Source organism: Miniopterus schreibersii (genome assembly GCF_964146895.1).
Source record: "Miniopterus schreibersii genome assembly, chromosome: 13".
In the NCBI taxonomy this organism is placed as follows: Eukaryota; Metazoa; Chordata; class Mammalia; order Chiroptera; family Miniopteridae; genus Miniopterus; species Miniopterus schreibersii.
In genome coordinates, this window is record NC_138113.1 from 29,595,765 (window position 1) to 29,622,848 (window position 27,084).

Genomic DNA, 27,084 nt, shown 5'->3' on the forward strand with positions numbered 1-27,084 from the left:
AACCATTGTTATTTGCTAGCATTGTGTTTAGCACTGCAAGTTTATAATGATGATCAATATGTGTAAGTTCTATCCCTTTCTAGTATGGAAGATGTGCATGAAAACAGATTACTGAAGGGAATGATAGGTCAACAATAGAAAGGTGTGTAAGGGACAGAGGGACAGTGTGCTACTCAAAGTGTGACCTGCTGACCACTGCTAGTACATGGACTATTTGGCTCAGTCTGCAACAATAAGTACAGGAAATTAGAGTAGTTGTTTAAGAATAGCGATTTGGTGTTTATAGAAGAATTAATTGTAGTTTATTGTCGTTTATAGAAGAATTAATCTGCAACAGAGAGGACATTTACAAAAAGGATACATCAAAATTTGAGAAGTGGCCTGGCCGGGCGTGGCTCAGCGGTTGAGCATCGACCTAGGATCCAGGCCATCGGGGTTCGATTCCCGGTCAGGGCACATGCCCAGGTCGTGGGCTCGATCAATGACTCATCATTGATGTTTCTGTCTCTCTCTCTCTCCCTCTCCTTTCCTCTCTCTGAAATCAATAAAGATATATTTAAAAAAAAAAAAATTGAGAAGTGATAGCATAGAGGAGAGGGTGGCTCATTTTTGGAGTAGATCATAGACAACTTCCCAGAAGAAATGAACCTGAGCTGGGATTTGAGATTTAAATAGGAGTTTGCCAGGAGTATATGTTCCTGGTGCTGAAAAAGCTTATGTAGAGGCACCAACATGTGAACCTATGTGATGTATTTTATGTGGGAATTACTAGTAGTGGGATAAAGTTGGAGTGCATTTTTTTTTTTTTTTGGTGGGAGAGGGGTGTTCAGAGCTGGGCAAGGATTAGGTTAAGGGAGACCTTATATGCTCTGCTAAAGAATGTAGAATTGGCTCTGTAGATGAGAGAAATACCACATGATTAGATTGAATTTAAGAATGTCTCCTACTATCATTTCATAAAGAGCTATAACCATATGTTCCATTCTCTTTGGTTCTTCCCACTGTAGTTTGGGATAGATTTTTTTCTGTACTTTTTATATTCTCAATTGTTTATTTTCCTAATACAGTGAGCAAAACTTTGGTGTCTGTGGAGTTTTCTACACAATCTTATCCTAAATCACAGCTTCAGTCACTGCAAACCCTGGGCCTTTCTCGGAGGCTGGACAGTAACCCCAGCCTCTAGGAACAGCCCATGGCAGGCAGGACTCCACTTGGTCCCATGAGGAGCTCAGTGTTGACATCCTGACATCAACAGCTCACATTCTCAGGCAAAAATGGGTACTAGTTGTCTGTCCCCCACATCCTGATCTTCTGTTTCTAAGAGAAAATAAGGACTCTTTACTCCTATGGTAAGAGGTGGTATGTACATCATTGGACAGAGGGAGCCAATTAAAGAGTTGCATGCATAGTGCTGGGCCTTACAAATGAACCCAGAAAACTTTAGTTTACATCTTATTTGCCAGTCAGCTTTTCCATACCATGTTCTTCCAGTCATTCAAAAAGAGATGCCTAGAGCATCTACTTGGTGGGCACTCTTCAGGGACTAAGGAGACAACAGTGACACAAACCAGACCTGGCCCCTGCCTTGAGGGAGCTCAAGGAGAGCTCTCAAGTAGAGGCACATACTGCACTTGGCTTTGCATTCCTAGCACTGCACCTGCTTGCAGCATAAAGAATGTTTAGTATGTTAACTCATTACATAATGATAGCACACAGCTATTCAGCCTAGGAGCAGGCTCTGTTCTAAGCATTCCCACACATGAGCTTCTGAAGTAGAGGCTAGTATTATCTCCACAGTACACAGGGAAATAGTGAGATGAGAGTTTCAGTAACTCACCCAAAGCCTCAATGTGAGTTAAGGGTGGTGATGGGATTTGAACCTCACCATTTGTCTTATAAACTATATTATGCTGAAACCAGTGAATGAAGCCCGAATCATCAGCGTTTAAGTGTTATGGTCCCAAATAGCTAATTTAAAATTATTTTTTCAGTTGCTTTTATGGTCTCATTTATGCTCCAAATTTCTGCTTTTGCATGTAATTAACACTTTGATATTCAGAATATGCTGAACCTTTATTTTTTAAAATATTTTTTATTGATTTCAGAGAGACAAAGGGAGAGGGAGAGAGAGAAACATCAGTGATGAGAGAGTCATTGATTGGCTGCCTCCTGCACACTTCATACTGGGGATCAAGCCAGCAACTCGGCCATGTGCCCTGACTGGGAATTGAACTGTGACCTCCTGGTTCTTGGGTTGACAATCAACCACTGAGTCACGCTGACCAGACCAGAATATGCTGAAATTTTAGGGCTAGTTCTTTCTTGTGAATGTGGAAAATGAGTTGGCATTCAGTGAAAGAATAAGCAGTTGTTGGCTATCATTCTCCAAATAAACATGAGTGCTTTGTTTTGAATGCCTAAGGTTTAACAATTAAGATGCTCAAAATAGGACTCTTTACTGCACTGTTGTACTTACCCACACACTGATCTCCTCGCTTCTGATACCCTATAGGACACTGGCAGGCGAAGGAGCCACGTAAATTGATGCACACCTGGTCGGCTCTACAGTTGTGTGTCCCTGCGGTGCACTCATCTATGTCTGTTAAAGACACACAACATAGAAAGGGTTTGAGTTGGTTGTGAAGATGTTAATATTTCCTCCATATTGTCATAAGACTTTTCCTAAAGAAACTGAGTTTTCACTTTACTCTTAAAACAGTACTCTGCAATATTGTTGTATGGGAAATATTTAAAATGATAAATTATTTTTAGTGTTCAGGAAAGAATTGCATAGATGCCAGTATGTACTACTCAGGTTTAACAAATGCTAACATTTGCTCTGCTTGCCTCAGCTCACTTTATTTTGTTAAGAAATGAAACATATCAGATATAGCTAAAGCCTTGCTCCATCCTCACCCCCTTGCCCCCCCACCTACCACTGTCCTGGTAGGGATGAATCCTTCCCCGAGATTTTTTATACTTTTAATGTACTGAGGTACACCCATTGAAACATACAGTATTGTTTTGTGTGTTTTCAAATGTAAGTAAATTGTATGATACTGTTTTTTCCACCCAACACATAAATCTGAAATAATTTTTATTGACAAATCTCTAAAAGTCTGCCAAATAACAGGGTATAAACCAAACTTTAATATTATGCATTCCCTGTTGCTGTTGGTGTGTTCAAACTTTAGAAAGGATTTAATTTGGTCATATTTCTCTAGGAGAGATAGGCTGGTGTAGTGTAAAATACTTATTTTCCCAAAGCATTTCAATTCCGGGAACAACGTAGTAAAGGTAACTTAGGGAATAGGTAGGTTATAGTTTTAGAAAAGTAAAAAAAATGTCTAGTCATAATATATGACTGTTATATTTCTGTGGGATCAAAGTGAGATGTGAATCTATGTGTACACTTATATTACACAATAATTTATGTGATATTTAATTTTGCCTTATGTACATCACCTGTGCATTCATTCATATATTGCTCTCTCACATTACAAAGTGAAACAGCACAAATGAAAGAATTATGTGATTGTGGCATTCTTCAACAATTTAAGACTCAACTTAAGTTTCATTAAAAATATAGCCTTGTAATTCCTTGATGACAATTTAGCATAAAAACTGTGACAAGCTTAGGGGGTCTTAGAACATCACTGTGGTAGACCCAGGGTGGTGCTTTGGGTCAAGAATCAATAATTTTTAAAAAATGAGCCTTTGGTTAGAATTTATTCTTTAATTCCTGCCCTTCTCTTTAAGAAGCTCAGAATGTTGCCATTCACCTTTCTAATATTCCCAAGGAGAATTACTGCACTTACAGTACCTGGTGTAATAATGTAGGAAGCTCTGGTTGTAAGAGTGTTGTTCTTAGATATGGGCTTCAATTAGCTGGGTGTGGAAATGATACAAGAGATTCCAAAAGAATGAGGGAGGGGAGATGAAAAATACTTATGGGACATATAGCTATTATGGATAATAACCTACTTACATAATTCTTTGAACCTGGTTTTTAAGTTTTGGTGAATTTATTTTTGTTACTGTTTTTAAATTTTTGTTTTGAATTTATTATTATTTTCAAATCACCGATTAGAACTCTATCCTTTTGAGGTACTATGCAAAGGTGTAGCAATCTTGCTTTGAAATTTTTGTTGGTGTCTTTTATTATTTTCCCATATGCACGTGATGAAAACATTTCTACTGAGGTTTCTTCAGGCTTTATGACTTGCTAATGCAGAAATGACAACAGAATTCCTGTTGTTTTATGTCAAGAACATTTGCCAGCATTTGCAGTGATAACAGCCCTGAGAGAAACTGCAATGTGAGATTCAGATGTGGCAGGTTTCCTCAGTACATGCGGGCAGAAGATCAAGGGCTGGCTGGCTGCTGCACTTTCTAGAGGAGGCCTCGCCAGTGGCTGAGGCTTCTTTCTGAGAACTCTCTCTGAAAACTGCCTCCACCCCATCATGTTCCTGACGTCCCACAGTTCCCTTCCTACTTTCTTGTCCTTCAGTTCCAAGTCTCTTTGATATATAGCATAACATTTCTAGTGGAATTAATATATCATTAAATAGATTTTAAACATAAAAACCGTGTTCCCTGGACCTTCTCCTCCTTAAAAACAGGTCAACTTATCTTCTGAGAAGGGTTATTTAATAAAAATATTGGGTGAGCTAAGGTAATTTAATAAAAACAAGCAAAATAACAAACAAGTAAAATACCACTGCCTCTCCTACCACTGCAATTCTTTTCCTTTCTCTATTAAAAAAAACAAACAAAACTGCAACAGGACTCACCTTACTTAGGATTGACTGCTAATATTTTTAATACATATATATGTGAATTCATTTTTTTTTTTTTAAAATATATCTTTATTGATTTCAGAGAGAGGAAAGGAGAGGGAGAGACAGAGATAGAAACATCAAAGATGAGAGAGTCATTGATCAAGCCCGCAACCGGGGCATGTGCCCTGACCGGGAATTGAACCCCGATCGCCTGGATCCTAGGTCGACGCTCAACCGCTGAGCCACGCCCGGCCGGGCGTGAATTCACTTTTATTTTTAATTCTTTCAGAGAGGAAACCTTCTGAAATTCAATAAAATGCAGTTGTATGAAATTCCCTTTGAGAAATTATTCCAAAGGACTTGAGGGCCTGCTTCATCATACAGCTTGAGTTGCATCTGCTAGTACATGAACTGACTACATTTTCATTTGTGGCTCTTTGACTTGAGTGTAGAATATTTATTCTCTCCTCTGCTCTTAGCAGGTTATCTAATGCTGAAGGATATACACATATATATATGATTTCTTTGAGCTATATTCAATTGTACTGTCAATTTATTGGTTTATTTAAATAAAACAATTGTATTATTTTGAAAGTTGTACTTTGAGATTCTGTTATGGTATTCACAAAGCATATAAGCCGTATTAGAAAGTTACATAAGAATATACAAAGTCATATAAGAATTGCTGTACACTGTCAAATACTTTTATGCTTCTCTTTTCTACTTGTATGCATTTCTATTTATCTCAGATGTCAGAAAGTTCAATGTGATAAAAAAAAAAATAAGTACAATATACATCTGTGTCAGGAACTCAAAGCAGCATATCCATCCTTGGGTAGATGTACCAGACAACCTGGCTCTCCAAGGTGTGACTATGAAAGCCCGCTGTGGGGAGAATATCTGTAGTGGCAAGAGCAATACTTTATTCATAAGGAAAAGTACTCAGGTCAGCCATGGTTTTCCTGATAATCTAAAAAGGACTCTGGGGAGAGGAGTTTTTGCTTTGCTTTTAAACTGTCTATAATTGATCCTTGACAGTTAAACTCACTAAGTTCTTATGCCATCAGTTAACACACTTCCTGGACCCTGCACCCTGGACCCTGGGCTGAAACTCTTTGAGGACGGGGTCTATGTGTTTCCTTTTCTCTGTATTCCTTGTGCCTAGCAGAACCCATGAAACATGGTGGGTTTTCAGTAAATATTTGTTAATAAATGGATGAATGAGTCATGATTGCTGAAAACTGAGGTCTGGAGTTTTAGGAAAGTGGAACCAGTGTTTTATCTCATGGAACTAAACATTTACAAGATAGGTTAACAGGCAAGATGTGAAAAAGCCCCCAGCAAAGTCATCAAGGCGTCAGCGAGTGGGAAAGGATGCGGGGCAGGGGCTTGGAGGAGCGGAGGCCAAGAGGCATAAGGCAGCCTTGGGGGGGGGGGTAAGGCAGCCTTGATGGGGGGGACGGCTATAGTGGGTTTGCTGAAGAGGTGGGTTTTGAGCCACGTTTTGAAGAAGGTGAGGTACAGGGGTTGACAGAAATAGGAGGCTATTTCTAGGCAGAAGGCAGGTTGCATTAGAAAACACTGAGGAGACAAAAGTGGTTTGCATGAGAATGGCTGAGAGCCGGAGTCAGCCTGGCTGGAGGCGCTGCTGCGGGAGCAGCCTGGTGCAGTGCGCGGTTGTCTGGGCTCATGGTAGTTCAAGTCATGAGCAAAATTCAGGGCCTTAAAGGTGGGATTAGAGTTTGGATTGAACACCATAGGGAACAGCTTTGAACCATGTAGACATAGCCTAATGTAAACATTACCAAAGAACAAAATAATAGAGTGTGCTTCCTAAAATATCACAACACGTAAATCAACTCACATTTCACCATTCTAATGCATTAATAGCTAATGGCAATATTTGGTGATTCCCTCATTTTTCAAAAATGTGCCCATGTTCTCGCTCCTAGTGATTTATACTATTTCAGGTCCCTCTCTTGCTGACTTTGGCACCATAATTGCTTTAAATAATACAGTCTGATCTTTGCTCAGCTCGCATTCCTAGCCTCTTTACCATACTGACGCCCAGTCTATGCAACTGCACGTTTAGTTTTCTCTCCACGTTAACGGAGGTTTCTGTCCATGTCTCTGTGGTGCCCATTAAGTCCCTGTGTACCCTCATTCTCTATGTTTTGGCTCCTTCCCTTCCGTCTGACTCATATTTCCCAAACCCCTGACTCATGCTGCTTTTCTCTCTTATGCAACATTTTAATCTCTTCAATGTTCTTTCCACTATTTGATAACTTACCACGACATGAAGTCACTTAGTGTGTTTCACAGGAAAAATTTTTGTGCATCTTAAATGCTGTAGATTACCAATTAGACTTTTCTAATTTGTGCTGCTTTAGGTTTAAGGAATAATTCAGAACTACTTTGGAATAACCTACCATTGCCAAGTGATGAGAATGCACTAACATAGGAGGAAGGGGATTGAAATTATTTTGAGTCTGTCACTGCCTGTGTAATCCAGGGCTATGGTATCAATTCTTTTTCTCTCTGCTTCTCCGTCTGTAAAAGACACTGTGTATCCCTCATAACAGTGTACAGGTTTTTAAAAAAATGTTCAGAATATTCAAAATATATATTTTTTGTATCCAGACTGTAAATCTTAGAGTAAAAGAACCATATCTTTACTAGTTCTGTGTGGGGCACTGTGCATATTTGGAAATATTACTTGAGTGTGCTGTCCCTTGAACTCCTGTGGTTAAAAAAAAGGTAGTGGTTAAATTCAGGTTGCTGTTAATTCTTGATCTGTGTTGATTTTAAACTTTGTTATATTTCCCCCAATCATGTTGATCTAATCTCATAAAGGGAGTAAAGTAGGCGGGGCGGGGATCATGCATTCATGTTTGCTGTAAGGAGTTACTTTACTCCTGGCCTCTTTCTTTCCTTTTCTCTCTATTTTCTTCACATGTTTAAAGATTTAGATAGATACCCATCTGCTCAGAGTGATTGGTCCTAATCCTTTCTACTGACAGGACAATAAATTAGTTCCTAGGAAAGTACTCTTTCTACTTACTCTACAAAACTTTTTAAATAAAAGGGACTCATTGGGTGAAGATCTTACAGTTACTTGGGGTATTCATCCTATTTTTCAACATGATCCTTGAAGGTAGGAACTACCTCAACAAGAGCTGAGGGCATTGCTGTTTTCCTGCTGCCTCATCCATTAATGGCTATTGATAACAAAAACCTGAGTATATTATGTTGATTGAAACCTGATTAAGAATGAGTGTACAGTTTGTTAAAATTCTCTACAAATTTGTGAAAGTCTAAAATTAATTGGTGTAAAAATAGATGGATGCTTAGCAATATCTAAACACCTACTATTTGATTAGGAAATCAGATCTACAGACTCTGACTTAATCCTAATAAGAGCTCTGTGGAATAAGTGGTTACATCATCCACAATTTATGGGTGAGGCAGGAGGATGTCAATGAAATGTAGATTGGTGAGGTAGCCTGCCCAAGGTCACACAGAGCAGAAATTCAAACCCAAAATTTCCATTTTGCCTCTGCATTTTAGGCCTCCAGAAAGACTTATTTCCTAAGAATTCTAGATAGCAGAAGTTTTATTGTAGTTATATATATTTAATTTTTCTTAGAATTAAAGAGAAGGTTGTTAATCTGTAGCGCCTTGATTCCTCCCTTGTGTCTTTCTTCTATGTTAGAATAACATTCATAGCTCTCCAAGTCTTCTGTTTCCCTTCCCACTCTTTAGCCAATTATCAACAATTTTTGTCAAAGACTTTCTATTTCCCTTGCTGCTTCTTTCATAGTACTGGAATCAGATTTATCTGGGCCAAATGCCCAATTCTAGTTAGCTTTTCACCCTTCTGAAATTATCAACCAGAATTCACCCAAGCTAAGCAGTTCTAGTGGAGAAAATAAATACTGATATTAAGTAACAAAAGAAGTCTGTCTTCATCCATGGCCAGCAGTAGATTTATAGTTCTAGATTCTTATCTGTTCTGGCAAAAAAGATTGTTAATAACTTGGTGTGCTTTAAATGATAAACAAAAACATCACCAAAATCAACAAATATCAGCCTCCCTGATAGTTCATGTTTTTGTTTTAGAAAGTGAGGCAAGTGTCCTGATGTCCTTGGCTCTGCACTGTGTTCTATCAAAACCTTGAAATATGCTGTTCCCATATGGAAAAATGCTACGTGTGCTTGGAGTTGCTTTTTCCAACAATGATGATGGGTTTGCCCTGCAAATCGGCCCTCTCCTACCTAGTCTCCCCTGTAGCTAATAGTGTTCATTTGCAAGATGATTGGATGAGGGTAGACAGAGGGTTCGAGAATGTGGGGGGGAAACCAACTGATAGAGGTGGATACGCAGCTTGTGACGCGCCTGTATTACACACAAGCCAAACAAACCCTCAGTCACAGGCCAAAGAAGGAGAACGGGCAGGGAAACAAAGGCTTGCTTCGCCTTCTGCAGGTGATTTTGTACCCTGGCAAAGGGAAGCTCATTGCTTTCAGAATCTTAAAGAAAAAACATTTTCTATGAATAAATAATTGTTAATTGTCAGGGATGTTCTCTGGCATCTCTGTGAATGTCATACCTAGCTAATCTCCCTTTTTTATCCTTAAACTTAATTATCCATTAAGCAAATGTTTGGGAAAAGATGGTCCTAGTATTTGGAGGTAACGCTGTATTTGAAACAAGGAGCACCATCAGCCTTTGCTCCGGGGTGGCTCAGTACCAGGAATTAAAAACCCTCTGTGGGAAAGTTCAAGCACATCTCATACAAGCTGTGCACCTAGCCTGTGCAGGAATTAGGGTGCCACCTTATTATAGGATGCCTATGTACTGACATTTCACTTGTGTTTTCCTGGTACACCACCACTTCACATTGACCCTCCTACCCCCTCCCACCCCCAGCTCCAGATCAAATCCCTGGAAAGTGATGAACTGAATGGAGACTGACTACATTCAACTGAGTCCACCATGCACTGCCTGAGTGCTGTGATTTTATTCCTGGCCCCTTTTCCTGAGTCCTTACAGCCAGATTAGTCAGTCTCTCTAGCCCAAAGTACACACATTCCTGGCTTACTCCTTCAGGCAAATCATCACTTGAGGTCACATAAGCCCCTGGCTATGGCAATGCCAATTACAACAAGGGTGGCTTGGTGACCTCCTAATTGTATGAGACCAATTACATTATACTTGTTGTTCGTTCAACAATAAACAGCCTTTGCGCTCTCTAAATTGAGGCATACTACTAAATTTGCTGAGTGTAACTTGGCAATACTTCTCTAAATCATTAAGTGCCTAAGGCTTTGAAATAAAGTATATCTTTGTGCCTCTTGCCCTTAGAGCATGTTACCTTCTTGTGTGTATTTTCCTACCCATTTCATTACATCTTGCCTACGATGTTTCTGTACAATGTTTCCCCATATGCCTCAGGTCCCTTATGTTCTTCTGAATTCCAAATGGAGCAGAGAGGTATAATGAAGGGGAGGGGGGTGACTCACCAAAACTGCACTAAATACCTTTTTATTTTCTCTTTTTGATTTAAAATTTCAGCACAATGAAAAGCAACGAGAGTATAAATATGTAGGTAAATCTAAATGAATACTGAATACATAAAACTATAATAGTAAGGTCTTTGGGGATTTATAAAAATTATAGAATGAAAATATGTGAGAATAATAGCATATAGATTGGCAAGAGGGTAAATAGAGTTTAAGAAATTTAAGGTCCTTGCATGTCTGGGAAGAGGTAAAACTACTAATTTATTTTAGACTTTGATAAGTCAAGGATGCATGTTAAAGTAATCCCTGGGGAAAACACTAAAGAAATTGTAAAAAGTATGAAACTACAAAGCTAATACAAGGGAAAATAGAATACAAAATATTCCATCATTTTAGAGAAGGCAAGAACAGGAAAAAAAAGAAACTAAAATGTACTGAACCCATAGAAGGCAAATACTAAAATGGTAGTTTGAACCTAAACATATAAATAGTTATAGTATATGTAAGTAGATTAAATACTCCTACTAAAACTCCAAAATTCTTAGGTTGATTAAAAACACAGACTTCATAAGCTGTTTCAAGAAACATAACTTAAATATAATAGCATTGATAGATTAAAGAAAAAACATACACTGGAGCAAAGGTAGTCTATTCAGTAAATGGTGTTGGGAAAATTGGACAGATACATGCAAAAAAGAAAATGAGACTAGATCACCTTACACCATACACAAGAATAAACTCAAAATGGATAAAAGACTTAAATGTTAGTCTCAAAACCATAAAAATCCTAGAAGAAAGCATAGACAGTAAAATCTCAGGCATTTTTTGTAGCAATATTTTTTCTGATATATCTTTTTGGGAAAGGGAAACAAAAGAAAAAATAAACAATGGGACTACATCAAACTAAAAAGGTTTTGTATAGCAAAGGAAAAGACAACCCACTGAATGGGAGAACATATTCACCAATGATACATCTGATAAGGAGTTAATATCCAAAATTTATAAAGAACTTATACAACTCAACACCAGGAAGAAACAATCTGATTAAAAAATGGGCAAAAGACCCAAATAGACACTTCTCTACAGAGAACATACAGATGACCAATAGAATATGAAGAATGCTCAATGTCACTAATCAGCAGAGAGATGAAAATTAAAACCACAATGAGATATCACCTCACACAATAAACAACAAGTGCTGGTGAGGATGTGGAGAAAAGGAAACCGACCCTTCTGCACTGTTGGTGAGAATGCAGATTGGTGTAGCTACTGTGGAAAGCAGTATGGAGTTACCTTCAAAACGTAAAAATAGAACTGCCTTATGACCCAGCAATTCCACTTCTGGGAATATAACTGAAGGATCCCAAAACACTAATTTGAAAGAATATATGCGCTCCTATATTCACTGCAGTGTTATTTACAACAGCCAAGATTTGGAAGCAACCCAAGTGCCCATCAGTAGACGAGTGGACAAATACCATAGGATTTCACTTATATGTGGAATCTAATGAATAAAATAAACTAACAAAGAAAATAGAAACAGACCCACAGAGACAGAGAACAGACTGTTAGCTGTCAGAGGGGAAGGGGACTGGGAGGCTAGGTGAAAAAGGTGAAGGGATCAAGCAAACAAAACAAAAACTCATAGACACACACCCTGGCCAGTGTGGCTCAGTTGGCTGGGCATCGTCCTGTGCCCCCAAAGATTCCCTTCCAGTCAGGGCACATGCCCCAGTTGTAGGCTCAATCCCTGGTATGGGACCAACAAGAGGCAGCCGATCAATGTTTCACTCTCACATTGATGTTCCTCTCTCTCTCTCCCTCTCCCTCCCTCCTTCTCTCTCTCTCTAAAAATCAATAAAAAGAATCTAAAAAGCAAGTAAGCAAGCAAACAAACAAACAAACATCACAGCTCGTAGACAGAGACAACAGCATGGTTATTACCAGAGGTAAAAGGGAGTGGGGGGAGTGGAAGAGGGCAAGGGGGCAAAAAAATTTTGAACTACATATACCCAAAGATATTAGCTTTAAAGCTAATTCTGTTAGCTTTAAGAATCTGAAATTAAAACTCTGCTGAATTCCTGATTGCTGTTGTAAAAAGTATTTATTCTCCAGTTCTTCTCTCTCCTGCCCTCTCTAACTTGAAATGTTGACTCCTGAGAAACCTGAATAAGATGCTCTTGCTTTTGGGAGGACCATGATCATGAGTCTCTGTATCTTCTCTTTTTCTTTTTCATTTTTTTTTTTGCAGAGATTTGTCCCTTCTTCTAATCTGTAGAATCAATGGAGGGTCTAAAATGAGCTCATCTTTAGGGACAGGATTAAATGGCTCTGTTTGCAGAGTAAGATGAACAGAAAGTTCTCCTCAATGTTTAAATGCACTACTGTGTACCTGTAAGGTTATACACTTGTCAGGAATGTAGAGTATCTTAATGCCCATTTGGCAGCATAAACTCTGGAAAAAAGTCTCATGGGGAAACATTTCCTGTACACTGTTCTTATGTGTGTGGAGCACAAAAGGAGATGGACTTGCACCAGTTATGCAGCTGATGTGCTAATGGTAGATTCCAAACTAAGGCAGTCTTTAAGAGAATTTCTTGGCATGAATAAACACAGGTAAAAAAAGTCTATGTTCTTAGATCTATTTTATATACTTAAAATGGTTACTGCATGAAGCACATCCATGTAGTCTATCATGTTCCAAGTTTTCATTTTAGAAGAAAATGGAAAAATTGAGCAATTCATATTGTTAATTTTAAAATTAGCCTAGAATTATTTTTCCTTAGAAATGCAATAATTTGTTTATGGAAACCTTTAAATGAAAACCTTTGGCTTCAGGCACATATGTGGTTGATGCAGATGGATGACTGTGAGGCTTCCAGATAGGTGTAAGGAGGTCCTTGGTCAGTGACCTTCAACTATGGATCTCTTTCTATGGCATTCAGAATTAGAATAATCATTCTATTTTCTCACTGCATAGTCTTTTGAAGGTCTAAATTATTTTCTTTGAGATAGTATCTTTCTTTAGTTGATTATGCTAGGTTTTTTTCTAGCCTTATTATACCAAGAATTTATTATACCAAGAATTAGAGTTTATGGGAGGACTTGTTGATCTTTTGAGAAAGTCTGAGAACCACAGAATATAATTTTGTCTTATTCAACTCACTAACAGGAAGATATAAAGTATGACTGAGACAGAACAGTGGGTAAGATCATGGGTTTTAGAGTCAAATAAGTCTCAGTTCAAATTCAAGCAACACCACATTTTAGTTATGTGTCCGGAAAGGGTAATTATTTAATCTTTCCAAGTCTCACTACCACATTTGTCAAGTAGGGATAACACCCATTTCATAATATTATTGTGAGCACTAACTGAAATAATGCAAATGGTACCAGGTTGACACTAAGTGTTCAACAAATTGTATTTAACATTGTGCACTTCAGCCGTCGTTTGTGAGTACTGTTTATCTGGCTCAGCACTGTGGCTCTTTAGTGCACCCCCCACCACTGGGAGCTCGGCAAGGCTGCCCCTGACATCTTCATCTCCTCAGTGAGGTTGGGCTGCTGTCCAGGCCCTCAGGACTCCAACACCTGCCAGCTAATCTTGTACATAGATATCAATATGCACATAGATATCAATAAAATGCAGGAGGTACTTTATGACTGGTTTGAACCTCACTGCAGCAATAAGAAGTGGTTTCATGTAAAAGCTAGTCTCTTCCTTAGATTCCAACTTGCTGCTTTGTGCAACATACATGTTGCCATTAATCTACCCTTGCCAACCTCTCTACTTTAACAGAATAGATTCCCCTTCAAGGTCCAGCCCATGCCCACCTTCTTTATGCTTCTTTTTTCAGGTTCCTTTGGCCAATGTAAGATCACTACAGAAAATAGCTTGTCCAGCTGATCTTTGGGACAGCTGTATCCACAAACTATCTTTGTTAAGAAAGAAGTGTAGCAGCAAACCCACTAGCTCGGGAAAGTCAGCTGCCTTAGTGAGGTCTTGGAGGGCTGTTCTCCGCCTCACCTTAGCTAGAGCCACCTTAAGGATGAAGGGATGCCCCTGGCACTTTGGCTCAGGGCCCTAAACAAGTTTTGCCCTGATTACGGAATTCTGGCTTTTCCCATTAGGAAACCAGCAGATGGATAACCCTAGGCACACGTCAGTGGCCTACATACTTTTATAGCCTCAGTCTGTTGAAGGTACCAATTGAGCTCTCCATTAGGTTTGATGTATAAATTCGCTCACTGTTCTATTATAAAGTGGCAAAACACTTAAGATAAATAACACTCAATGCTTCCATAATATTTGTACAATTATATTGTCACTAAAACAAATTTTTTATAAGAGTACGGGATGCTGTGCCAAATAAAGTGCGTGTGTACAACCTCTTGTAGTTTCTGCAAAGGCTGAGTTACAATTTTATTTTCAAACTAGGCTCCCAATAAGTTTTCATACAAACTTTAGGGTGGAACAAACCCCAAGCAGTAAAAATCGTTTAAGAGTTACAGTAATATTCTGTGTGGATAAAATCAAAATGGCCTGGAACAATGCACTAAATGCTGAGTAGATTTTTAAGGCTGGAGTTGACTCTTTATTTTATTTTTAATCCTCACCCAAGGATATTTTTTCCATTGCTTTTCAGAGTGAGTGGAAGGGGGACAGAGAGAGAGAGAAACATCGACGTGAGAGAGACACATCTATTGGCTGCTTCCCATACGCACCCAGACCGGGACCAGGGATCGAGCCTGCAACTGAGGTATGTGCCCTTGACTGGAATTGAACCTGAGACCCTTCAGTACATGGGCCAACACTCTAACCACTGAGCAAACTGCCTAGGGCAGGATTTTTTAAAAACTTTTCCTAAGCTATGGTATTTTCTCCACTACATTATATTTGATAATAACTTAAGCTTACAAATAGAGCTGTGCTATTTGTTGAACGAAATAAATAAATACATATGCCTTTGAAGCACTGTTATAAATGGAAAACAAAACCAGTTTTAATTAGTTACAACAAAATTACCTAACTGGTTAACAAATTTAGAATTCAGAAATAAGTTTTAAAAGCAAATGATGTGTTTACTTCTTTTGTGAACAAAGAGGGTGGACTTCATTTGCATTTACATAAGTACATTTCAGATTGGTTTAGGGCATCTTTCACTTGGTGCAGAGGAAGTCTGATTATGTCACTTTCCAGTACCTTCAAGATGAAATCCAAACTTTTTAACATGACAGGCAGGGGCCCTTCATGATCTGAGTCTTGCTTACCCTCATGTGCTGCACACTGAATCATATAGAACGCTTGTTCCCTTCTCTGTCTTCTACTCACAACCTTAGCAAATGTTGTTGCCTCTGCATGGAACGTGCCCCCCCTCCCCCGGACTTCCTTTCCCCCAGTTTGTTAAAGGCTAATTTCCACAACTTCCTAAGACTAAGGCCTGGTGTTACCTTCTCTGGGAAGTCTCTAAAATGGAATCCAAAATGCCACATTGTAATTACTGTCCGCTTCCTCTTAAACTGTGAGCTCTCTGAGGGCAGGGACTATATGCTTTTATCTTGTATTATCAGCATCTGCTGTGCTTTGCACACAGTAGTTACTCTCAACTCAGGTTTGTTGAATAATCTCACACTTTGAAATTATGTTTAGGGATCCAGCTCCAGGATATCTAGTCTGTGGTCTTGTGCCATCTCCCAAACTGTAAATAACAAAGCAAATGTTAAATTTTTCTTTCCCCATCTCTGTTCCCAAATCCAACATAAAATAAGAAAGTAAATCCAGACAACTGACACATCATCTCCTCAGACCCCATTCTAGAGAAGGAAAAGTATAGGCCTGACTTGTTTATGAAGTGTTCCAGAATGGAAACTTAAATAGATCAATAAATGGACAAGCCAGGTGCCTTACCTTTGCAAAATTCTAGCTGTGGGTAGGTCTTCAAAAACAAACAACAAACAGTATCATGACTTAGTGAAGCGGTCTTTAAATCCAGTTAAAATTCCTTTGGATTATTCTATAAACTAAACTATATATTCTTACGTTCTCAAGTTCTTGTTCTATTGGCTTAGCTGTCCAGCCTTACTCTTACTCCCAAACTGCTGTTCCTCTTTTTGTACTCCACTTAAGTTCTTATTGTTAAACAAAGATAATTTTTAACTGGAAAATTCATTTCCCCTAAACAAATCAGGAGAACTTGTTGCTCTCCTCTACTTATAACCAGATTATTGCTTAGTTCATTCTTATGTGCAAATTAGATGGTAGAGGACTCATAGGGGAGAGTGGGCCTATGGATAATTGCCTCTTTCTATAATTTCCTACAATTGCAAAAACCTTGTTATAATCAGGGCATGACTCTGCTTACATTATGTTCATTATATTTTGCAGTGTCACTGCCTTAAACATGTTAAAATAAGAGTAACTGCTGTTAATGGTCTAGGTTTAGACATAGTTTATGGTTAGACTCGCTCCATATTCCTTCAGTCATATATTATGACTGATGAACATTCTATAGTTTAATGGCTATGGGCCCAAGTCAGAAAGGCTGATTGTTCAAGAAGATCATTTAAGTACTTATTTTACTCCTAATTGGTAATTTCATGGGTGCAGGACCTGAAATTATACAAAAACCTTATTTGTTTAGAATTTGATGTTTACCTTTGCAATACCTTTAAATAAATATATTGCTAAACAATATTATGAACAGTTTGCCCTACTTGGAGTAGCACTTGTATAGAATCATCATTTGACTCAGGAGAAGCACTTGCATGTAAAAATAATAAACGTGTCTGTTAGAAATAGTTTCAAACAAATTATTATAATCCTGAACATAATCCTTGTGGATCAAACTCTATTTTTATGCTTCTTATTAGCAATGTTAATATATGTACAGTACTTGAAAGTTAATGCATTTCTTTCTTGAGAAACTCCCTCATCTTTCGATAAATCAGACTAACACATGCCCTCTCCATCCCCGTTCTGCACCCCAGTCTGTTAGGATGATTTACACATTTAACTCTCTATGTATACTTATTTTTCTTCCTCATCCTACAACTATCTAGAAGTAGCATTTTCATTATGCCACTCCTGGCTCAAAATCTTTCACTAGTTATGACAGTACTAAATCTAAATGGCTTAACTAAGAATTCAGGGTTCTACATAACTGTCCTCCAGTGACTTTTCCTATCTTGTTTCCTGCTGCCCCATAGTACCCTGATTTCCCCCACGCCAAACAAGGACACAACACTGCTACCATTATTTTGTATCCTGGGTGTCTACCCAGCAATGTCTACCTTCCTCTTCTCAGTATGATTCACATCCAGTTCATCCTTCATGACCCAGGAGATCACTTCCACTCTCTCCACAAAGTCCTAACTGGCCCCTGTTACAGCAACCAATCTCTCCCCTGGACTCCTCCACTGTTTACCATTGGTTACACAGGACTGAGGCTCTCCACTAGGGTTTTGTTGACTTGAATTGTTGAGCTGAATTATTTGTATCATTTAATATTTTAAAATCTGACCTTAACCTACCTCTTCAGATAGACTGAAAAGTCCTTGCAAGACAGGTGGTGTGTAGGCGTCTAGTACAATTTGAACACATATTAAGTGAATGCATTGATGCATGAACTGATGAATAAGTGACTAAAATTTGAACAAATGAATGCATGAATGGTATAGATTTCAGAGTATACATGGAAAAAATATAGCCTAAATTTACACTAACAATTTGGGGTCTACAGAGGGAAAGACAGAGTTCTTAAAAGCCAAGGCTCTTGATATTTAAATCATCCTTTAATGCCCACAGGGCAAAAAAGTAGTGGATCCAGCCAGAATGGCTGGAAACAGGCCCTTTTGGTTCCATAATCCCTCTATTGAGCACTGTGTTTTTGGGAATTTAAGATCAGCACGAAGTTATGGTGAGAACCTGGCCACACAATGTTTCCCTTTCCTTCTATCTAAGGAGGGTTTGTGACCTCATTCTTTGGGAAGTGGACTCTCCTCTGAAGCAAATGCAAAATGGGTGTAAGACAGACCCAATCTTACTCAGAGAGTATGCACCAGTTCTGGGCTGGGGGGAAGTCTCATTGCTGAGTCATATATATATATATATATATTTATTTATTTATTTCTTCCTTCTGAACCTTTTAAAAGATCTACTCTGGTTTCAGTTAAATTTTTTTTTTTCTTTTTCAAAATAAACCTACATGGCCACTTCTTCAAATTTGTTCCAGGTGGATTTAGTCATAGAATGATTGATTATCCACTCAGTTGTGAGCTATGTGGTTAAGCTCAGAAACCTACAACAAACTGAGTTGGAGCCGTGCTTCATGGCAAGTGGCAGAAAGGATAATCCTTAAACTGTCATTTTAGAGTTAGTGATGAGGAAAGAGGAATTTAGTGGTGCTACTTATGTCAAGAGAATGTTTTAGTAAATGGATGGCTGGATATGAGGAAATCTTATGAGCATAATGCTTTTTCTCCCTCTGGGCTTCCCAGTAAAGGGAACCAGATATGACTGGGAGTCCACCTGAGGGCTGCCCCAGCTCTCACTGCCTGTTCCATGGACCAGACCAGCCTCCCTAGGATGCCCTAGGCCAGAGGCCAGAGCCTGGCTTCTACCTGGCTGCTGAGGCACCCATTTATCCTACTACCCACTCCACAGGCTTATGGAGGTTTTATTATTGGCATCAGAGACACCTGTCCAAATCTGGAAAATAATTCTTGAGGAGAGTGAACCAGGAGAAAATGTACTACGCTCCATACAGAGCTGCATTATGTACTTTAAAAAGCAATTTAAGAACATTTGGTCCATTTCCATGCTCTTTAAGGGAAAAAACACACCCTTCCTTTGGATTGTACTTACTCCTTTTAATAGTTACATTAGCCTTTATCCTTTCCCTTTGGTTAATTCACAATCTGACTACTAGAATATTCTTCTAGGGGAAATATGTAGCTGGCAGCCTTTCATACATGTCACCAATTTATAGGTCCTCCTATACATGGATTTAATTTCTTGATTTCCACCTTTACTGATTTTCCTGTTTCTGCTAATTTATCTTTTTCTTTCCCTTAGAGTGGCAGTCTACTTCCTTATTGCCTTCTTGTTGAAAAACAAGCCACTATTCCCCCTCCTATCAAGATACCTACTCCTCAGAATCCCAAGAAAGTTCATGTTGGATTTTATGGCTTCTGAATTTTTAACTATTACTCAACCTATTATTATAAACTTAGGTTATGGTCAGCACATGTCTCCTAGTAGACTTCTGAGGCAAAAGAAAAAAGATAAACATAGTTAAAACATAAAAACAATGATCCTAGGAGCAGGCTTTTGAATAGGCTGTAGGAGGAAAAATGTGACCAAAACAGAACAGAGATTTCTAGGGGGAGAGATGGAGAACATTTTCCATGATTTCCTAACAACCAAAAATATCACAGATGTCTAGGACAAAAGTTAACATGAAGCAAGAACAGTTTAAATTTCTTTTATGTAACAGGCATGTGAGTACATGCTAATCTGCAAAATAAAGGGAGTTTTGTCTTTACTCATAAAGTTTTTGTTTCAACATGGATATTGTTTGTTTGTAGAGTGGAATAAAGGAGGATTTTAATTAAAAAAGAGGTTTTAAAATCAAAGGATATAGTTATAATTATTAAGGAGTGGTTTTGGAAAGGATTGATAGCATTTTAGAAATCCCAAATCCATGAAGAAGAAAGGGATACTTTCATACAAAAGGAGCTGTTAGAAGCAGCAAGGTTCTTCTTTTGGACAGTGCTTTGCCTGTTTCAACCACACCCATCAGGCTACATATCTGAATGACTCATCTAGTCTCCTGCACTCCTGGGGAGGTGGGTGCATTTTGCTTTTTAACTCATATTTTGCTTTTAGAAACTATTTAAAATTCTAGATTTAACTCTAAAGGTTTGGCCGGAATCAGTTCAGGGGGGATTTTAATTACAGATTGTGGTAGGCAGCTTCTGACCTGGATCCCAATGATCCCATTCTCCTGGCATCCATGCCCCTGAATGTGGGCTGGATCTAGTGACTGGTTCCTAATGAACAGAATATGGTAAAAGTGATGAGTTGTTACTTCAGTGCTGAAATTACAAAAGACTGTGACTTCGGTCTCATTAGTACTTTCCCTCTGGCTGACATCTTCTCCTGCCCTTCACTTGCTCCCCCTAATGAAGACGGCTGCCATGTTGTAAGATGCTCTTTGGAGAGGTGTATGTGGCAAGGTACTGAAAAAGGAAGAACTCATGAGGCAAGGAGGCAGGAAGTGAGTCCTGGCAACAACCTTGAGTGAGTGATCTAGGAAGTGGATCCTTCACAGTTGGCCTGGAGACAACTGCAGCCTTGGGAAAGACTCAAAGCCCGAGGACCCACTCAGCCACATCTTGATTCCTGACCTAGAGAAATTACAAGGTAATAAATGTCTGCTGTTTTAAGCGCCTACATTTTGGGGCAGTTTGTTAGATGGCAACAGATAACTGGCTCATAGACCTCCTTATGTGATGGATAATAATGCATAAGCTCAGGAAAGACTGATTGCTTTGGCTGGAAGTATGGTTTAAGACTGAGGCTGGAAAAAAAATCCCAAAATGTGAAATGAATAAACTCATAGACTTTAAACAGATTGTTCTTTGCTTGTAGGTACTCATGTTCCCCAATGAAAGTAGGAAATCAATTTAAAATCAAGGAAATAAAGAGCCTACAACACTTAGTGTTGGCACCTTTACATTTTAAAGGAGTTTATAGTGATATATGCAAAAAGTATATTTATACACCAAAATAAAAATAACTCCTTTCTAAGCTAGGATTGAAATGCAGCCCTGGGCTGTGGCATGAACCAAAATAATTACCCTTGTCATTGCCTAGGGAAAAGACTTCAGTGATCCAGCTTTTAAAGCTTCAGTGATTTGGTCCAGACTTTTAGCAAACAACCAGCACAAGGTGTGAACTGTTTAGTCAATAAAGATTCAGGTCATTAGAATGTCTGCTTTTTGTTTCTGAGTCATTAATGCTATATAATCACAAAATACACCTGCATTCTTCCCAGGGCAGATTTTAACTTGCTCTGGTATGTTTTCCTGAGAAAAATGCCATTTGAAAAGCAAAGAACTCCTATCAATAGAAACAGCTTAAATTCCAGGCTTGTATGAATCAAGAACCACATGTTACCATACTTCCAAGGCTTGCAACCTAGACAAAGTGTGCTCTCTCTCCCCTCCCCTCCCCTCCCCTCCCCTCCCCTCCCCTCCCCTCCCCTCCCCTCCCCTCCCCTCCCCTCCCCTCCCCTCCCCTCCCCTCCCCTCCCCTCCCCTCCCCTTTCTTTCTCTCTCTTCTTTCTCCCCTCTCTCTCCAAAATTATGTTGAATAAGAGCTGGAAAGGACAACTCTTATTTTTAACAGCTGAGAAAACTGAGGCCCAGAGAGGTTAACTGGTTTAATTCAGTTAGGGTTAGAGTCACTTAGGGGATGACTCAAATGGGAGTTTCATGGGGTTTCTGCCACTCTTTGCTGCCAAAGACTACTTTCTGAGGTCCTCCTGAGCACTCGAGCATTAAAAACATTCCACTACATGAGAAAATGCTATTAATTAAAAAGAAAGGGAAATATCCATGTATTACAACTGTAGCTGTTACAATAGAATTTATATCAGAGCAAGTGAGTATGTAACCAGAGGAGAAAAATATTTTTGGTTGGAAAAACACTACATGCAAATCTGATTCTATCCAAATTATACCACATTTTGCTAACTGCAGAAAACTGCAGGTCTTCAATTGATAGACCTATCAGCTTCTTGGTGGGAAGAACAAACTGTCAGCTACTGGAAGACAGGCTATGCATATCAACAAAATCTGGGAGATTGTTGGAAATGTGAAATCTTGGGCCTCATGCCAAACCTATTAATTCAGAATCTCCATTTTAATAGGGTCCCCAAGATAATCTGTATGTTCACTAAAGTTTGAGAAGCACTGGTCTATCACACATAGTATATAGGAGATTCCCCAAAACATAATAAACAACTGAACCCCAATCTAAAGACTCCCATAGCCAATTTTTTAAAAACAGCAAAACTGATTTATTCAGGTGTCACCTTTTCTTTTTTCCTTCATCATTCTTTTGAGGAGAAAATGCACTTATTCATATATACATAGATGGAAAATTGGTAATTATAATACCATTTTATGAGTTACTACAGTAGAACCTATTTTCGATTAGTACAGTCTTACACTTGCTCAATGTGCTCTACCATCCTATCTTGCTCTCTTCTCTCTCTTCCAGTTCCATTATACATCTTTTTTTTTTTCCCCCTTCTGCCTCTCATTCCTCTTACTCCTATCTCTCAGGGTAAGAGTTGGTTCCTGGAAGAGAAAGATATGACTCAGCTGTTTGCTCTACTTTGCTCTTTTCTCTACAAATGTGTGAATACAGTCTTGGCCTCCCTGCATTTTTGTTTTTTCCTTAGATGACTGACTTTTATACCGAGTAGTGTGTGGTGGTGGCAGGTGGTATTGTGGGGAGAATGTCACTGTTACTTGAGTCACTCAGCAGAGGAGTCAGGGAAGTCCCATAACTGGCTTCACAGTTTCATCCTAATAATATGTGGTATACATATATTTAAAATCAATCAATGGGCAAGCAACATTTAAATCATAAAATTTTAGTGACTGCAGTTACCCAGTTGTGATCTTTGTGGTTAAAATTCACCTAACTGTACCAGTGAAGAGGGAAAGTGGTATTGGTGCTGTCTTTCTGCTGAGTTAGTTGACATAACCATGAGGTGCCATCTATTAGAATAAACTTTTTAAAAAATATATATTTTTATTGATTTCAGAGAGAGGAAGGGAGGAGAGAGAGAGAGAAATATCAATGATGAGTCATTGACCCACTGCCTCCTGCACGCCCCCTGCTGGGGTTCTAGCCCACAACCCGGGCATGTACCCTGATTGGGAATTGAACCGCGATCTCCTGGGTCATAGGTAGATGCTCAACCCCTGAGCCATGCTGGCTGGGCTAGAGTAATCTTTAAATGCAGCTTTCCACATCAAACTAAAAAGCTTCTGCACAGCAAAAGAAAACAGCCTCAAAATACAAAGGAACCCCACGGTCTGGGAAAACATATTTGCCAAGGATGTATCTGATAAGGGGCTAATTTCCAAAGTGTACAAAGAACTCATATTACTCAGCAAGAGGAAGAGAAACAACCCAATTAAGAAATGGGCAAAGAACCTGAATAGACATTTCTCCAAAGAGGACATACAGATGTCCAAGAGACACATGAGAAAATGCTCAACGCCGCTAATCATCAGAGAGATGCAAATTAAAATCACAATGAGGTGTCACTTCACACCTGTCAGAATGGCTCCATCAACAAATCAACAAATAACGTGTGCTGGCGAGGGTGTGGAGACAGGGGAACCCTAGTACACTGCTGGTGGGAATGCAGACTGGGGCAGCCACTATGGAAAACAGTATGGAGGTTCCTCAAAAAATTAAAAATGGAGCTGCCTTTTGACCTAGTGATTCTATTCCTAGGAATGTATCCTAAGAATCCTGAAACAATAATCAGAAAGAATATATGCACCCCGATGTTCATAGCAGCACAGTTTACAATAGCTAAGATCTGGAAACAGCTCAAGTGGATAAAAAAGCTGTGGGACATTTACACCATGGAATACTATGCAGCTGTAAAGAAGGATCTCGTACCCTTTGGGACAGTATGGATGGACCTGGAGAATATTATGCTTAGTGAAATAAGCCAGGCAGAGAAAGACAAACATCACATGATCTTGCTTATACGTGGAACCTAAAGAACTTAATAAACTGATGAACAGAATAGATTCAATGACATGGAAGCATAGATGAGACTGATGAATGTCAGAGGGATGGAGGAGGGCGGGTGGGTGGAGGGGGAGAGAGTAACCAAAGAATTTATATGCATATATGCACAACCCAAGGACACGGACAATGGTGGGGAGAGGGACTGGGGATGGGGATGGGACGGGGTGGAATGGGTCATTGGGGAGAAAAAGGAACATCTGTAATATTTTAAACAAAAATAAATTTTAAAAATTAAAAAAAATGCAGCTTTCCAAATCAACTGCAAAGGCTTGGTCTGAATTTGAATCTACACTGATTCTTCTTTTTCTAATTCGAGATCTGCACTGAGAAATAGGCAGACCCATTGCTTGCAGTTAGTTTTCCACTTCTCAGGACCTTTACTTGACTTTCTAAGCTCATGAGAAAATTCAAAACATCACTCACATTTAATCAAATAATTCATACAATCTTCCTTATTGAGGTTTTTCTTATTTTCTCTTGTCACTATCAACTGTTCCCTTAAGATGAGAACAGGGAACTTTCTTACCAAGAAAAATATACAGTTAAAACCACTTTGTAATAGATTCATAATACTTCTGGTAATGTGTAATTCTGCCTACTCCTGACTTTGATATCATAGTCCTATTTTCCAATTATTCTTTAAAACTCTATCAGAACCCTAATATTGCTCATGGCCAGGTTTTTATGATGACAACTAAATAGTCCAAGCTCTTTTTCTAATGGAGTGATAGTCTATTTGGGGTATTAATCACCTGTGATAGCTTGTTTTATTGGAAACTATCGTTCTCGCATGTTTACACAATCCATTTTTCTGCTTAAAATTGAAAAATAAAAAGATTTTTTAGTTTACTTAGAGTTGAATTTTAATTTACAATGGTTTTGCTATTTAACATTTTTTTGAATGAGCAATTTTACCAAATAGTCTTCCCTATTTTTTTAGGACAATCATTACCTGCTTAAATTGCACCACAATTAAATTTCTCTCTTTCACTTAGCTTATTCCCCACCCCCCCCATTCTTTAAAGAAGGGAGGTCATGCAATTGAAGTTCAGAACAAAGCCCTGAATCTTTGCCAGATTGTGTGGGCGGACTTTGTTCTCTGGCTGCCTCTCTGGATTAGGGTTCTTCTGATACTCTAGGTCGTGAACTATTTTTACAACAAGGGCCCACAGCTTTTACTGGAAAAGTTTAATTAATCACGAATGACTGGAATTTTCTACTTTGCTCGTTCAGTGGCGTTTAATTCTGGGCTATCTCCTGATTGCATAATTTACTGAAGTCTGAAGATTGAAAGTGCTTGGGGATTCAATGTCAGTCCCAGATAAGTTATTTTCTAATCCAATCTATGGTGGTCTATCTAAAAAGTTTTGTTAAAAATTCAGTTGCTCATTATAGATTACAAAGGTGGGTCAGGATGGAATCTAGGTAAACGTCTAAGAAAGATTAGTCGAGAAAAGGCCAGGATGCTGCAGAACTGTGAGACAAGGCAGCCTTAGCGATTACGCCTTAATACTTTTACTTCTATTTTGTTGACTCTTTCTATAGTCCATCTAACAAAATTCTTTGTTGATTTAATAGTGTAGTAGCTGTCCAAGGTGCCCTATTCTCCTGTGATAGGTAGAATTTAGAAAGCAGTTTCTAGTGTGGATTTTACGAGAATAATGAGAGGGAAATTGTGTTTTGAATCATTTTAGAAGCATTATCAGCTTTGATCAGTTTTGATGTTACTTTCCTACCAAAAATAATGACACGTGGTATATTTGTGCACCTGTGTATATATAGACATGAACTTGAGTGGGTATATGTATGCATGCACATGTGTGAGTGTAAATAGCTGGAATAAACTAAATCTAGGCAAGAATGAGTGCATTCAGCTTGCATAGACAGGTTTCTAAGGTGTCCTTTAACAACTTCTTTTGGAATGTCCTTTCTATTTTAGATGAGGTATATCTGATATCACAAACTGCTCAGGTGAAGACATGGATAAACCTTACAAACAGTCCTCTTTAGGCCTCAATTACAGAAAGCAGTGATTAGAACAATGCTGGATATCTAACTTGCTCAATATTTTAGGAGAATGATTAAAGTTGATCTAATTCTCTAAGAAGCCTCTTGAAACCAACAATTTGAAAGATTCAACAGCAGACTGAAAAACAGATGTATATGGCTCTTTTTAATTTTGGTGTATTAAAAGATATTGAGATATTTAAGTTTTTCAGTGAATAGTAAAAAATGTCAACAACAATTTAATGGCATGCTCGTATTATGATTGTATGTATGAGAGAAGGGCTTGGCTGCAAAATATTTCACAAGTAAAAATCTAATCACCATCCAGATCCAGATCATGATAGACCAGGTGGTCTCCAGGGTGAACACTGAGGAGGACCTCATGAGTTATTTCCCATTTTGGATTGTGTTCCATACCTGCACTTAAGGAAGTAGGATTAGATTCCTTGAAGCACACACAGATCTTTCAGAGTGCAAAACTTACCTCACTACAGTCCCTGGAGCTTTTTGAGATTTAACTATATGCACAAAGGCAGTTCCAATTCCCATCATGATTCTCACTTTAGCAGGGCACACAGAAAGCTATACACAGAGCTCTTCATGGTTGTCTCTAGTTCCATTCCCTACTTCACACCCTTATTTCACCTACAGTTCAAGTATAAGTTAGTTATCAGCTCTCAAGGGGTCCTCAGTAAGCTGGTTTCTTTCTTCCTGAACACCTGGGATCCAAGGATTTCTATCTCACTTCTCTAGCAATTCAGCTTTTTCTACTTTGGGACCAGATTAGAACTGAGCTTCTTTATGTCACCTACACCCAACTAAGTGACTTTCCTGAATTTTACTCTTTAGCATTTGGACAAAGTAGATTTTAAAAGGATAATTTCTGCCCTGCAGTTAGAGGGAAATGACCAAGATAGATTGTTCTGA

The 27,084-nt window shown here is 38.7% G+C and overlaps 1 protein-coding gene across 3 annotated transcripts in view; it reads right to left on the minus strand.

Annotated features, from left to right (window-relative positions):
- The window catches only part of EFEMP1 (EGF containing fibulin extracellular matrix protein 1), a 59,794-nt gene that overhangs the window by 17,381 nt on the left and 15,329 nt on the right, over window positions 1–27,084 (minus strand). For all 3 annotated transcript variants that reach the window (XM_081155829.1, XM_081155831.1, XM_081155830.1), the window contains exon 5: window positions 2,477–2,599. In XM_081155829.1, the coding sequence (XP_081011955.1) occupies window positions 2,477–2,599 (123 nt within the window). The remainder of the gene's footprint in view (window positions 1–2,476; window positions 2,600–27,084) is intronic.